Genomic DNA, 16,682 nt, shown 5'->3' on the forward strand with positions numbered 1-16,682 from the left:
TTATAAAATAAACATTTAATATATGGGACTGGTATTTTAAAGTTACTTTAAAATATGTTATCCTCTGAATGTAAGAACATGGTTTTGCTCATTGGCTGATGTTCTCTCTTCTTGCAATTAGTTGTTGCTTCTTAAGCGTGGGTTTTAATAAAATTATATTGTACCTTATGTTTGATTTATTTTAACTGATTTTACAAATATCAGGAAATAATAAAAATATATACGAGCAGTTATATGCTCAGTGATAATACTGTTGATTTATAGTAGTAGAAGATAAAAGCTTTAAATTATGTAAAATGTGAGATTTTCTTGGGAGGGGGACAGTAACATTTTAACTCTTAATTTTACTGGTTATATATAGTATGTGATAGGCAGATTTATGAACAATGTGAGCTCTTTAGGATTTGATGTAGTGCCAGTGAGTGCTAGTGGTACTACGAAAAGAAATAATAGGGCTAATACTGTTTTACAATGTACCAGGTCCTGTGACTTACAGGATAATATAAACCAGTTCTTGCCAAACTTCATTTTGTTTATAAATCTCCTTTAAATCTTGTTAAGATGCAGATTCTGGATTCACTAGGCCTAGGACTGTGCCAGAGCTTCTACATTTCAACAAACTCCCAGAATTTGCCAATAAGTCGGTTTTAAGGACCACATTTTTAGTACTGAGGATGTAGATTAGTGCTTCTCAAACTATCTGCAAAAGACTAGCTTTTAAAAAATACTATCTAGTATTTCACAAAAGAATACTTCTTGGAAATAAAATAAAGAATATATAGCAGGCAAAGGGAGAAAATTATATATTAATTGTATATTATAAATGTATATTAAATGTATATTATGAAATTGTACATTAATGTGAATGTAATCTTCCAATAAACCTTTTACAGGTATAAAGTTAGTACATTAGTTTAGAATAAACTGTTTCCTAAAAAATGTTTAGATGTGTCACACTATATAGTACAGTTTTTAAGGACTGGTAATTTTATAAAAATACTTGCCCTTGTGCTAAGCAGCATCTCATGTATCCAGCATATTTTCTGAATATTCTATTTCTAAAAGTTTTTGATTCTCCTCTTCCTCCCAGGCCAGTTCAAGACTCGCTCTTCCTTCTTGGATTAGAGTAATTCTATAAAACTACTTAGCATTCATGAATAAAATGTTACCTGAAGAGATTATTCATCCTCTCAACAAAAACTTAAGCACTTCATTACACACAAAATTCTGTGCTAGTCTCTTTTGGGATTATGAAGAGGAATAAAAAGTTCTTGCCCTGTAGAAATGTATGGACCTGGATGACAGAATCCATCTCCCTGTTAAGAAATTTTATTATATATTAGTATTGACCTGTTAAAGGATATCAGAATCTTAAAATACTATTAAGTAGCTGTTTGAGATGTAGACCTGATTCATTAACTGGGGTAGTGTTTATTTTTCAGTCATTCATTACATTAACAGATTAGTCACCTGCTTTACTACATGCCCGTTAGTGTGCTTGTCCCTTGTGAGAGATTAGTGAGTGGTAACTAGAGATATAATTCCCGCTCTCAGGTAACAGACTGTTGTGATCAAGTCAACCGACTTGACTTTTTCATAGTTGTGTTTAACTGAGAGAGACAATCACATTCAAGGATTTGTTTTAGAAAGTATAGCGTTATTTATCTAGACATTAATTTTGGCAATTTATGATGGGGTAAGTAAAGAAATACAGTAAGAACACTTTTATCTCTTTGAAACTGCATTTATTCTTACTTTTTTAACTTTCCATTTTATTAATATTTCACTTTGAAGCATAAACACTTATTTATATCGAGGCCTCGTCCAGAGCTTTCTGACGGCTTATGGGTTTTGGCTGATTCTTCTGGCTTTTGCCCATTTAGAGGCTATAAGATTTCAGTAATTGGTGGGAAATCTTGTAGCTCTTTGAATACCAGAAACCCATGGGTACTTGTTCAGTTCAATTAGATAAGCTAGTTTCTTACCACCTTTCTTTCTGATAGTTACCGTGAGGTCTGTGGAGAAACTGATTGGACATTTATAATATCTAAAACTCAGCAGCATTTTAAAGATTTAGCAGCTAAAACCTCCTCCCCTCCCTTTGTCATTTGTTCAGCACCTGCTATGTATGTGGCAGGCATCATTCTGAGGATGTCATTGTTGGGGGAAAAAGAAAAAAATAGGGTTCCTGTGCTCTCAGAATTTGTAAGACATAATCTCTAACTTGGATAATAATAATAATAATAATAATAATAATAATAATAATAATAATAATAATGGCTAGTGTTTATTATGTGCTTACTATGTGCCAGGAACTTTTCCAAGTGCTACATATATTATTTAATCCTTTCGTAACAACCTGTGAAGTGAACGTATTATTATTACCATCATCTACATTTTACAGATAAGGAAACTGAGATAAGAAAGTTTAATATGTCCCATGCCACATAGCTTGTATGTACCAAAGATGGAATTACCTGCCAGTCTGGCTCCAAAAATTTCACATTTATCCACTACACTATGCTATGCAATTATAACAAAAATTTAAATTATAAATTTAATTTAAATGGGTAATTAAATAGGCAGTTTTAATAAGTAGGAGCCGTGCAATGATGGAATGCTCATTGCTGTGGGAGCACAGAATAATCTCACGCAATTTGGTCTTGTTAGGGTCCAGGGAAAGCTTTCCTGAGAAAGTAATCTTTATTCAAAGAGCCTCTTTTCCTCCCTTTAAAAAAAAAAAAAAGTCCATTGAAATTTTTTTTTAATAGAATTTTAAAAACAGTGGTTTCTTTTTTTTAAACTGATTTTCATACAAAGAAATAACAACATAGGTTTGTAAAACCGTAAGTGTATTCTGAACTGGGAAAGATCCTCTGGTGATGATACTCTATAAATTGGATGAGATAAATTTTTTAAATGAGCCATTTTAAAAATTAACCAAAAGAAAAAATTCTTGTATTTTTGAGGTGAGAAACCAGATAAGAGTACTATTATATAAATAATACTAGGTGTGTTCTCTCCCTCTCTCTCCCTCTCTCTCCCTCTCTCTCCCTCTCTCTCCCTCTCTCTCCCTCTCTCTCTCCCTCTCTCTCCCTCTCTCTCCCTCTCTCCCCCTCTCTCCCCCTCTCTCCCTCTCCCTCTCCCTCTCCCTCTCCCTCTCCCTCTCCCTCTCCCTCTCCCTCTCCCTCTCCCTCTCCCTCTCCCTCACCCCCTACCCACCTTGGATACAACAAAATATTTGATTGCCCACATTTTGGGAGGCCAAAATGGAAGGTTCACTTGAGCCCAGGAATTTGAGACTAGCCTGGACAACATAGGAGACCCCATCTCTACAAAAAATAAAAATATTGGCTGGACATGGTGGTGTGTGCCTGTAGTCCCAGTTACTCAGGAGGCTGAAGTGGGAGGATTGCTTGAGCCCAGCAGATTGAGGCTGCGTTGAGCTGTGATCATGCCACTGCCCTCCAGCCCGAGCAACAGAGCAAGACCCTGTCTCAAAAAACAAAAACAAAAACATATATATATATATATATATATATATATATATATATATATATATTTGATTATGTGCTGTTTAGTTTAAATATGGAAGCTGCTTTGATCACTTCAGGTCTGTTGTCATACTGTAGCAGGGATTAACATTTCTAAGTTCCTGCATAAGGAAATGAACATAGAGAAAAGTATGAAATCTACTTTATAGACCACATTTTATAATATCAAAGCTTTTATGAAGTATTATGCATTCATAGATGGAATTATTTAAGATTTACCAACTAAATTTTAGACAGATTTTAAGTGTAGAAATTAATGGTTTTTGTAATCTTGCCGTGCATCAACTGATTTTATCAATTATTAATATCTTGAGTGCTTTCCATTTTTATAAGATGGGAACAGTGATTGTTTAGGGTGTATTTGGAAATATTTTGGTGTTCAATAGCATATTGTGGCTAAAAGACTGGTCTAATAGATAATTCTGATAGTATTGCTCTGTCCTTCATAATGTATATCATCTCATGTATTAAAAAATCTCGTTTATCTTAGTGGCTATTAACAGAATTCAAGATCTTAATTAGGAGTCCTGGGAGCCATGTTTGACCCCTTTTATTAGCATAGTAACTTTCTATCAATTTGAAATATGCAACATGATCAATGTATTTTTAATGATGTCACTGATTTACTTCCTTTATATTTTAATTGAAATAGCATTCATTTACTGGTCCCATTGGTTGATCCACTTGGGCTCCAACTTAACCATTGTTTGCTTGGTTTTTGTTCTTTTCTTGTCACTGCAACCACTCCCTTAGGCCATTTACCTTCAACCTATGTTCTCCAACCTGTTGGAAGTTACTACATTATTTTGCTTTGTTCTCTGCTATTCTGTCAGCCCCGCGAGTGCTCTGGTTTATGACATCTTCCCCTTTTGCTCTATGAGCAGCCATGCTTGTTGCCTAACTCTACGTGGTATTTCAGAAGTTTAAACTCCTAGTCAACTAACCTGTTTCTTTCATTGGGGCTATATTTGACAGCTAAGCTACCTTCTACTTTTAAAACTACGTGGATGAATACATACATACATAAAAATATTTTGCTATTCTAATTGCTTTAGGTTTTTTTTTTCTCTTTAAACTGTGGGGTTTCTCCCTAATTTATACTTATCTGGAAACTTCTGGTGTTTTAATATGGTTTCAGTGGGGGGTGCCTGGCTGTCACCTTTCTAGACCTTTTTACTCTGTGTTTATGAAGAAGATCTTTATTCCAAGTTGTGTAAGTTCTTGCTACTAGCAGTGTAGTCCATAGGCCAGCAGCATCAGCATCACCTATTTGTTAGAAATTCAGAATCTTAAGTCCTACCCCCAAGACCTTGGGCATCTTAATCTGCATTTTAGCAAGATCTCTACTTGTTTGATAAGAACATTGAAGTCTACAAAGCACTGCTGTAGGTATCAGTCAACTAGATGATACATTGACATGCTAATAGTTGTACATTTCTAGAACTGATTTTAAACATATGACTTGTGATAATCGTATTTAAATATTTGTGAATTATTTCATAACTATTCATCTTGTTTCACCAAAAGTTATACTATGGGTGAGTATTACTACTACTGTATGAAAGGAATGACAGGAATAATCCCAAACAGTAGCTACCCCCAGTCCTTGAAGTGAAGTTTTGGTGTACAGTTGTATGTGATATAAAACTGTGACAAACATTTTGCAACTCTATTTGTCCCTTCTCCCAGCATCAGTTTGCACCTGTAGGTGAAGAACTATTATTCCTTTCTTGTCTCTTGGACAGTGGCTTTTAAACAAAGTTGCATTTGCTAAATTGAACCTCTAAGGTGTTGGGGAAAATATCTAAATTTTATCCTTTAATCAGAGAAATTATGCCTTACTGATACTTGATATGTGGATTAATAGTGTATGCATATAATCTCGATAAATAGATATTGAGGATTTATATCCAACTCTTGCTTGTATTTGAGGAAAAAAGTCTATAGGCTCCTATTTTCTGGTGCACTGTGACAATCCCAGTCATTAGCAGTGGGAACAGCAAAAAAGTTAGGTTAGCAGGGTAAAAGACACTACATGTAATCTAATCTGTAAAGTTAATAAATTGTGTGTAGTCATTTAGCAACACCATAAATACATTTCAAACTTAGATACGTTTGTATAGTAGTGTTTTAGGAAATAGTTTTTTTTTTTTTTTTTAACTGTAGCGTTTTTACTTTTTGTTGTTCGAGAATGAAGAGAACTGGGAGAATACAAAATTGCTCTTTCATTTGCCTTTAGCATTCAAATGTAGCGTGAACAATGTAGCTGTTCCGCAAGCACATTTTAATTGGCATTTTTCTACAATAGTATTGCTGTAGGATGACAAACAATATTTAAGTGAGTATTTTTATAGGTTTTGATGCCTTCCTTTGACTGTGTGCCTAAGAATGGCAGTGGGAAGGGTGGCAGAGAGAACACCCAGATGTATGTGAGATAGTGATTTGTCACTTAGTATTCATTTTAAGTAGTAAAAGCAAATTCTATGGGCCAGGCATGGTGGCTCAGGCCTGTAATTCCAGCGCTTCGGGAGGCCAAGGCTGGAGGATCTCTTGAGCCCAAGAGTTTGAGACCAGCCTGGGCAACATAGTGAGACCCCATCTCTTCAAAAAATTTTAAAAATTGGTTGGTTGTGGTGGTGTACTACTGTAGTTCCAGCTACTCCCGGGAGGCTGAGGTGGGAGGATCACTTGAGCCTGGGAGGTTGGGGCTAGTCAGCAGTGATCACGCCACTGTACTCCAGCCTGGGCAACAGAGCGAGGCCCTGCCTCCAAAAAAAAAAAAAAGGTAAGCTCTATGGAGTGAGGTTGGAGTGAGGTTAGCTAAGAGCCATACTATTTTGTATATAGGGTCTACTAAATGTGGCTGTATCAGACAGGACTTATGGTTATAGTTACCAGAGAACACTTGTGGTCATAAGTTGTGAATGGCACCCAGATTCTTCTTGAATATCTATCACATGTCTATCAGTAATTCTAAAGTATGTAAAAATGAAACAAAGATTTATTTGGGAGTTAGCACTCCAGAAGATTAGTTTTAAAACAGAACAGCAGAAGGAGTTGTGACATGCATGTATAAACAATTGTAATGATTTGACAGTTATTTAGCCCTCTATTCCTAGCCCTTTCATTGAACTGACAGCATGCCTGCAAAGATAGTGAGGCCTGTTTCAGCCACATTAATGTCCTCTTAAATGGTAGCCTGCAGTCTGGGTAATGATAAATGTTCAGTGATTGATGATTTTTTTAGTTCCAGGGGATTCTGGGTGGTTTCTGGTTTCTGTGAGCCAGGGTAGTTTTTTCTCTTACTTGGGCTTCGTATACATTTTTCCGGTCTTTACCATGTTGGTTTTAAATTGGCAGAGATATATATGATCTGTAGTTTTAATTAATAGAGTTCAAAGCCTTGTTTAGAAACAATATGATTTTGGAGGTAATGCTGTACTTAAGAGTGCGTGAAAGTCTGAGAACCAGGACAGGTTTCATTACATAGTAATTTTGTAACACTTGTTTTTGTTTGTAAACTTTATCTTTTTTCCCCTTTGCTTAAAAAAAAATATGTTTTAAACTATAAGAAGAAATGTAATAACAGCTACTGTGAAAAGTAACATTAGCTTTATTGTTTTTAATGGTGTTTATAATTTCATTCTTAAGAATTTAAATCAGCTACTTTTAATAATTGTTTTACTTTTTACATGGCTCAGTTTCTGTAGGAGTATATATTGTTATACTATTAAATTGAGTAGTAGTATAAATTGTAGTATTAAAATGAGTACAAACAGACCTTTTTTGTTGAATATTTGCCATTTAGGAAAGGATTCATTTCTAGCATATTGATTGTGGATTAGTTTTAGTATTTTAAGTCAAACTTGTAATTGGCTAACCCTTTATTTTTAGGGTCTGGGAGCAGGGAATGAATAGGAGGATAAAGATAAGCATTTCCCTAATTTATTACAACTGAGAAATATATTTTCTTAATTTATTTTTTAAAAAATCCATTGTACTTTCCCTTTGGATGTAAAGTAATCTTAGAGGTAATTTTAGTAATAGTTTACAGAATTCTTATAGCTCCCCATCCCATCAGAAGAGCTGATGATACTTTGAAAACATTGGTGCTCATGGTTAGTGTTTATTTATAGAAACCCACTTTTCTTTATGATCAATAAAGAAAATGTTTTTTGACATTAAAATCTTAAAAGGAATAAAAGAAGCACTTCTGCTGTTAGCTTTTCAAATAATGAACAAGAAACTTGGTTAGAAATGACCATGTGTAAGTCTGTATATTAATTAGGTGAGTGTCATTATGCTCAATTAGCGGGACTGCCAAATAATCTCTTTAATACTCTGATCTTTTTTCCCCCTAGGGTTTTACAGACAGCCCTCATTACAGTGATCACTTGAATGACAGTCGATTAGGAGCCCATGAAGGCTTGTCCCCAACACCTTTCATGAACTCAAATCTGATGGGTAAGTTGGTAATTCTCTGCAAGTAGTCTTCTCAAAGCTTCTTTGGTCAGAGACATTTTTTATCCCTTTGTCCGGGAGGGACAGGTAAGTATCTAGAAAAAAGTTCTTGAGTTTCTAGGGGCATCTAGGGCTTTTCTTGTTCAGCACAGCTTGAGGATCAAATATCCAGAAAATTTGGGGTCTACTCTTAAAGCATTATTGTTTTGGTGTCAAAAAAGGAAGTGGCAGTGTTTTGATTGTCAGTTTTGGCAATGTCTTTGTGACCTCAAGCGTTACGTGTTTTCTGGGGCAAAGAAGAATTGTTTTAGGGGCATTTGTGATGTTACTATTTCTCTTAACAGTTGTATTATATTGTAATGAAAAATGTGACATAGCAGTGATTTTAGGCAGACTTTACTTGCATTGGACAATATTTCTCCCGGCACAATTTGATTAAAACATAGTATATTTAGATATTGCAGCATTGTTTTAAGCACTTGGCTTCATACTAGGACTTTTTTGAAGTTTTAGTTTGAAGAAGTGAAGTTGCACTTTCAAGAAGGGTATGAACTACCATCTAAACTTGATTTTTATGTTTAGGCAAAACCTTTGTGGTTAATCATGCTCTGCAAAACACCCCTCCTTTCCTTTCTCCTTCTCTGTCTCAAATGAAAGTTTGAAGTTGTTCAGTCTAAAATTACAAACCCAAGCTTGTTTTTTTCAGTTTGAATACCTTTTTTGTGTGTGTAAATATTTTACCTTTTGGCAAAACCTGATTGAAAATAGTCTGTATGTTTTATGATTTTTTTTTCTTGCTTATGCTGGGGCTGAGCATATTACAAAAACTTTCATCTGTTTTACCAGTTACAACTGTTTTTACTAGTTATTGGCATCATATAAATCTGGAAAGTTTGTGTAATTAACATTGATTTCATTACTTATTTTATTTCTTAAGGACATGACCTATATTGTGATCTTAGAATCGTCCTTTTAAGACACAGCCATACTAATCTAAGTAGATTACCCAAATCCCAAATCCTGGTGGTCTGCAGTTTATTTAAAATGATTTGCTTTGCACAGTCTTTGTTTCCCTTACTCTCTATAGTGTCGAGGAGACAGAATCTGATAGTCTAGTGTGGATTTTGCCTAAGGCGGTTGACAGTTTGAAGCCGGAAGAACCATTAGAGTATGACAGAAGAGTGAAAAAAATGACACAAGCAATAAAACTTGTGTTTAAAATCACAGTTTGTTTCAGCGTAAATAAATGCACATAGAAAATCATAGTATTAAATGTATTACCATTCCAGATAAAAAATCAGAGTTAGGTTTAGAATAAATTATTTGGCTAGGGAAAACTTTCTAATTTATTTTTTAAATTTTCAATTGAGCTTTCCATCAAAGTAAAATCGATATAACACTCCAAATTATTTCCTTTCAGAGTATAACTTTTCCCCAAGTAGGATTTAATTTATATTAAGTGTAATAGGGCAAGTAAAAGTCAGTGTTTTGGTAATTTTGGATTAAACTAAGCTTTCTTAATTGAGAATATAACTCTGAACTGTGAAAAATCAGAAATTGCTCTTTTTGTATTTATGTTCTTACCTTTATTCTTCACTCATAGAGATGACTTTTAGGCCCAATGGAATTTCATCATTAGCACAGCTTTGTGCCAAGGTGACGATTAAAATTTTGTATGGGACAAGTGTGGAAATTAAATGAATCCTAAGAGGTATGCATGTCAGTCACTTGCTCTGAGCAGATGTTGACTAACAGTATTTCTGTAATTCACTTTGAGGTAACATTTTCTCAGTTGGAGCAATTACAAGCATGTGCTTGTTGGTTTCTTTAGTTTTCAGATAATTATTAGAATACTTTTAATAGTCATCCATACCCTATGTATAAAATCAACATCTAAAAAAAGTCTTGAAGTAAATAAATATTTGCAAGTAGATGGATCTCTTAATTCAAATGAAAAAATCTGCATTCATGTGAACTGCATTGTTTAGGTACTACTTTGTATCAGATGCAGATATACAAACCATACATTTTCTTTTCTTATTTTTGAGACAGGATCTCACTTTGTCACCCAGGCTAGAGTGAGGTCGCATGATGATGGCTCACTACAGCCTTGAACTCCTGAGCTCAAGCTGTCCTCCTTCCTTAGCACAACACCAGCTAATTTTTTAATTTTTAATTTTGTAGAGATGAGGTCTCATTATGTTGACCAGACTGGTTTTGAACTCCCGGCCTCAAGTGATCCTTCTGCCCCAGCCTCCCAAAATGTTGCAATTATAGGCATGAGCCACCATGTCTGTCCCAGACCATACGTTTTATTTGTGAGTTTTAACTACCTAATGTAAAAATGTTTACTTGTACATAAAAGAAGGAGAGAGAACCCTGAAATGATTAAGCAGATAGGTTCAAAAGAAATTCACTGGTCATTGGCAATATCTGATATACTTCACTTCCTTACCTTTATTTTCAGTAAAAATGATCAAATGAGGTACCTCAGTCTAACAATAGTGTAAACAATCTGCACGACAATAGCTTGCTTTTGGAAATGAATGCCTCTTAAATCACAATACAGTTCTATACAGCAACAGGCAGTTCAACTTGATATGAGCTTAAGTAATTGAACTGACACCCAAACATGTGGGTTTATAGCAATATATAGTTACAATGGATAGACTGACTTTTCCGGCTGTTTGATAATTTAAGGGAGTTTCTGGCTGAAAAACCTAAATTATTAAAGCTCTGCTGAGATGTGTATGGTAGTATTTGAAGCATTTGGGACTGTTGGTAACCAATCATCGCAACAGGTAACAGTTGAGAGTGGTGCTGTGCATGGTGAATGTTCAGAAACAGCTAAAACTAATAGGAAAGCAGTAACATTTCGTGTTGCTGTCAACATATAAAAACCATTAAGTGGGGGAGGGATTGTATGTCTAGGGAATGTTGTTATTTTGAGTATTATGTTCAGCCATAAGCACATTTGCCTGAAGAAATAGTGGATTATAAAGCACCACTGTCTTCTGTGATAGGGCTTTCAAACACTTTAATGATTTTGTACATTGCAAAAATGAGAAATTTTGTCTAACAAGGGTTGATAATGATTGAATAGTGAACAATTTGCAACAGAAAGTGCGTTTATATATTCATGTAGATATTTTGAAGTGTTTTATGCTGAATCAGTTAATGTTTCTTTTATGAATTGCAGAATTCTCCTGTGGATATGTCATTATGGGAAAGAGGGCTTTTCTTATGTTTCAAGTGAAATAAGTACATCTTTTTGGCACATCACTAGGTAATTAGCATCAAGCAGTTCCGTACTCTGTAATATTAAAACTGTATGAAAAGCTTTGACCATAGCAGTGAATCCCATGGTCAGTTCAAGGCTACTATCACCAAGTAGCCTTGTCTATCTCAAGCTTCTTCCAGCTCTGGTCCATTTCTCCACCCTTGATCCTCTCATTAATTTCAGTAATACTTGTTTTCCTTTACCTTTTGATAATTAGTCATATTTTTGATGATGGGAGGATCAGTTTACTGGTTGAACTTAGAAACAAATTATTCTCACAGAATTGCCTGCCTTCCATCCCCAAGTGATTGTGTAATAAACTACTATTATCTTTTTAATCCTTCCATGTTTATAAGCTTTACTTATTTTAGGATGTATGTATGTGTATATGTGATAAATGGGAGACTTAAGGTGTAAAATTATCTTCGGTTTTGCTTGTTTCCTGAGACCCTTAATTGTGTTCCTTTCTGAGACCCTATTTTGCCTCTAGAGATGGTTTGTTAACAATTTTTCTTTTAAAGAGTGAATGTAATATGTGATGGTACAGGGGGAAATTGCAGGGCTGAAAGTTAGGAGGTGTGGATTTTAATCCAGATTCTGAAAATACCTTTACCTTTCTGATAGGGTAATTCTGGGAATTCTCAGAGGTCTTGTACAACTCTAGAATTTTACAGTCCCATAATCTCATAAATTTAATAACTTTTATTCAACCCTGAAAAAGGCCACAACTAGAATTATAACTGCTATTTTACAAATGATTAAAACTAAGGCAGAGGACAATTAAGTGTTTCTTTCTGAGGTCACAAAGCCAGTAAATGTCAAAACTGAAGGTAGAATTCATATCTCCTGACTCTTAGTTGAATGCTGTTTCCATTAGGCCACACGGTTAAGGTGTTTAAGATACCTGTTCTTTCTTCATATCTCAGATTTTTTACTAGCTCAGCATTTTCTTAAACCATAATTATGGAGACACTGATCTTGAGGGATGACCGTGGAAAAAACGGTTCCACGGTGAAATAACTTTGGACACCATTGCGTATCAGTTGTTCCCTCTTAGAAATTCAGATTTTACTTTGGAATGTTAAAGACTCTGAAAAAAGAAAAAGCTGATTTAACTTTTTTAGCCTACGACACTCCAAAATCACATTAGGCACAGAAGGCTTTTTGTAAAAAGCGTCATTAGCTTCTGAGAAACTAGTTTTCTATAGGACACTGGGAAATGTTTCTGGTTATTTAAAGGAAAAAAAAAAGATCATGAAAGTTCTCTGAAAAGTAAAATAGCATCATGTTAATAGAATTGCTATACAGTCATCCCTTAGTATCTGTGAGGGATTGGGTCCCCTGATGCTCAAGTCCCTTGTATATATATAAAATGGTATAGTTTTTGCATATAACCCACACACATCCTCCTATATACTTTAAATCATCTATAACTTACATACAATACCTAACACAATGTAATTGCTGTGTAAATAGTTCTTATGTTGTATTGTTTAGGGCATAATGACAAGGAAAAAAATGTCTGTAGACATACGGCACAGATGCAACCATCCATTTTTTTCCCCTAAATATTTTCAAATTGTGGTTGATTGATTGCACAGATGTGGAACCCACAGATAGAGGGTTGTATATATTGTTGTAACTTATTTTAGTCATGTTAACTCATATAACAGGTTGGGTCTAATTGCTCAAGTATATTACTGTCAAACCTCTGCTTATAAGCATTTGACTTATAAGCAGACCAAGTGTCTTCCCATTGCTGCTGGAATCTCTTTGCTTAACTCCACTTTCTGTATCTCAGAACTTAAAGGGCACCTCTGGTACAGCTTCTGTGTTTTACTTCCATTTCATTGCAGATTACATAGGTTTCAGTGGATTTGTCTGAGAATTTAAGCCCAAGTACACTTTTTTTCTGTATATTTGGTACCTCAAATAACCAAATTTCAAAGAAAATTCTTTTGTAAACTTGATATTGCTTGCAATATAACCTATGAAAAATTCTGAAATCTCCTAGAATTACAAAATATGTAGAATCACCGTTTTCAGACTATCAAAGGGTAATACAACGCTGTCTTTTGGCTTAGTGGGGTGGCTCACATTCCCAGCATTTTGGGAGGCCAAGGTAGGAGGATTGCTTGAGCCCAGGAGTTTAAGACCAGCCTGAGCAATATGGTGAAACCCTGTCTCTACAAAAAATAAAAAAACATAGCCAGGCATGGTGGCACATGCCTATGGTCCCAGCTACCTGGGAGGCTGAGAGGGAGGATTGCTTGAGCCGGGGAGGTGGAGATTGCAGTGAGCCAGATCACTTCACTGTACTCCAGCCTGGGCAACAGATCCAACCCTGTCTTAAAAAAAATAATAAAAAATAAAAACAGATATGTAAGTTTGATGTACTTGAAATTTCTTCACTAGATGAGATACTGAAAATGATTATAAAGTGTTTAAGGGAAATAGTATCTGATTTGACAGTATTTCATAAGGATGAGGCCTTTTACTTTTTCCAATGTTTTAATAACCCTAAATTTCATGAAAGAATATGATTGTATATTCATTGATCTACATTCTCTGACCTTTGGCTGTGCTGACAAACACAAAATGTTGGCACCAAGAGAAACTTGAGAGAAAGGAGCCTAGGTACAATTGAAGGCACTAAAGCCAAGAAAAATGAAATGACTTGTTAGTTTGAAACATGGCCCTGGCCAGGCACAATGGCTCACCCCTGTAATCCCAGCACTTTGAGAGGCTGAGGCAAGTGGATCACTTGAGTTCAGGAGTTTGAGACCACCCTGACCAAAATGGTGAAACCCCATCTCTACTAAAAATACAAAAATACAAAAAACAAAACAAAACAAAACAAAAACAGTCAGGCATGATAGTGCATGCTCGTAATCCCAGCTGTGTGGGAGGCTGAGGCAGGAGAATTGCTTGAACGCAGGAGACAGAGGTTGCAGTGAGCCTAGATTGCGCCACTGCACTCCAGCCTGGATGACAGAGCAAGACTCCATCTCAAAAAAACAAAACAAACAAAAAAACAGAAAAGGAAACATGGCATTGACCCTCTTGATTCTAACTAGCTCACAGTCCCTTTCTACTACGTTGCTTTTTCCCTCTTTTTAACTTCTCATGTTCAACCATTTGTTTCATTTGCTACCTTTTTCTACATTATAGCTCTGCTGTGTTTTTCTTTATTTCACTACTGCTTAACTCTCATTAACCAGTCTGAGTTGTTGAATACCTTCCTCCATCTTTTTCATGTATTCATTCCTCCATTTTTTTCTGCCCTTTACTGGGCCCTTTTCCTGCCTTACACAGAGGAAGGTACTGTATGGTAGAATATTAAAGTGAATAATATTCTACCATAAAATAATATTCTACTATAAAATAATAAAGTCTATCTGTACAGACTTTATTATTTTAGTGTGATAGAGGGATAAGAATTTCAGCAATTAATATACGTGGCAGAATGTCAGTGATACGAATAAATTCCTACACACATTCAGAAGAGATTACATTCAGGCACAACCAGAGATGATCAGGAAAAGTTTTATTGTGGGTCACATTTATTCCAGTCAGCACTCTTTTTGTTATAAGTGACAGAACCTAACTTAAACCGGGTGAAACAAAAAGTGGTGTTTATTAACCCATTTATCTAAGAAGGCTAGGAGTAGATTGATTTGGAGCATGGGGGACCTAGGGGTTTAAACAATGTCATCAGCCCTCCCTCTTTCACCTTACAAATGTTTCATTGAAAGATAAGAACTGGGGAGGCAAATTGGGCCAAGGAGAGCGGATGTGAGAAGTGGGAAAAGGTAGGAGTACAGTGTTCTGGTCTCTCCTTCTCTAGATCCCTCACTCCAGTATTTCCAGATTGCTCTAAATTGTTCTTCATGGTTGCTATATTGTAAGGTAGCTTATTCCTTAGTGGTATGGAATGTTTTCGTTTGGTGGACATGTGCCTTTAATTTATAACATCCTGTTCCTGGCAGTATCGTCTTTTTCCATGCCCCTGCCCTGCCTCTGCAGCCTAAAAAGCAGTTCTCTTTCTATGGTTAGAATGAATTTTGATAGCCATTCTCTGAAGCTGTTTCTGTGAGCCAGAGATGACCTGAAGGCTTCTTTTCTACCCAGTCTGAGAGAGACCAAAGTAATACTAATGCCTTATTTTGAAAGAGGTTCCACACTTTCCAGAGTACTCCTGTATGGACTCAGATCCCTCTTATCTATGGGTAATCCATCCTGGAATGAATTACTTGAATGAGTAACCAGGATTTCAGAAAATATAGGGAAAAATATGTTTTATTTGAATTTTTAAAAACTATTTCAAAAATTAAAATAAGAATATAATATTAAAAAGTGAACTATATATTATTCACTAGGTCTTAGAGTAAACAAAGAATTAGTTGTTGATTTTTTTAGCGTATTTTTCTCAGAAAATTTATATGGTAATAATATATGTCCTGTATTTCACATTTGAATCTTGTTGATTTAGCCTACTGTTTCTAACTCAGGTCGTAATCCATTAGTGACTTTATATTAGATTAAATGGCTCTTTAACACCTTTTTCAGGACCTCATGAAGTCTTCAGTCTTTTGCATAGTATTCAACTTATAGTAGATTTGTTTTGTTTATATATTATGGGATATTCAACAGAAGATTGATCAAAGCAATCAACTCTGGCTTGAGACAACCGTACTATCTGTAGAGGATATTTCATAGAGGTTTTTTTTTTTAAGTTGTCTAATGGATTTTTTCATGAGCTCACAACATTGGCTTAACTATGCATCCTTTCAAACTCTAGGGACTTAAATCAAGTGGACCACCTTTACTTTCAATTGTTTATCCATTGCATTTCCTCATTGTCACTTGGGTGTGCATTGTCTATGATCAGTAGTCATCTTTATGGATCCTTATTGTTTTATAGTGGGCCAGTTGTATAGATCTGATAAATGGTTCTTCTTTGAATCTTCCCATTGTTTGTGTCTAGTTCTAACCAAGTGAACATGAACTCCTAACCAGAGATGTTCTGAGTTCTGCCTGTAGGGAGGTGGATGACAGGGGCCGTGGCTACTTGGTTACTAGAGAACAAGAGAAAGATAGCTTTTAAGGAGCTTTTGTAGCATTACAGTTCTGCTATATGCGTAGAATTTCAGAAGCACACCATAGCACGCAGTTGAGAATTTGGGACACTGTTTTGATTTAAGAAAAGTCCTAGAGCAGCATTAACAGATCATGCCTCCTATGTGGTAACATTTCGGATTCACTTCGTCTTTTTTTTTTTTAAATAGAGATGAGGTCTTGCTGTGTTGGCCAGGTTGGTCTTGAACTCCTAGGTTTAAGTGATCTTCCTGTCTTGGCCTTCCAAAGTGCTGGGATTATAGACATGA

General features: G+C 35.4%; 1 protein-coding gene across 11 annotated transcripts in view; it reads left to right on the top strand.

The window, feature by feature from the left end:
• Positions 1–16,682, top strand: part of TCF12 (transcription factor 12) — a 374,537-nt gene that overhangs the window by 169,036 nt on the left and 188,819 nt on the right. For all 11 annotated transcript variants that reach the window (XM_063716671.1, XM_054531552.2, XM_063716673.1 and 8 more), the window contains one exon: positions 7,916–8,018. In XM_063716671.1, coding sequence (XP_063572741.1) covers positions 7,916–8,018 — 103 coding nt within the window. The remainder of the gene's footprint in view (positions 1–7,915; positions 8,019–16,682) is intronic.

Source organism: Pongo abelii, chromosome 16 (assembly GCF_028885655.2).
Source record: "Pongo abelii isolate AG06213 chromosome 16, NHGRI_mPonAbe1-v2.0_pri, whole genome shotgun sequence".
Lineage (NCBI taxonomy): Eukaryota > Metazoa > Chordata > Mammalia > Primates > Hominidae > Pongo > Pongo abelii.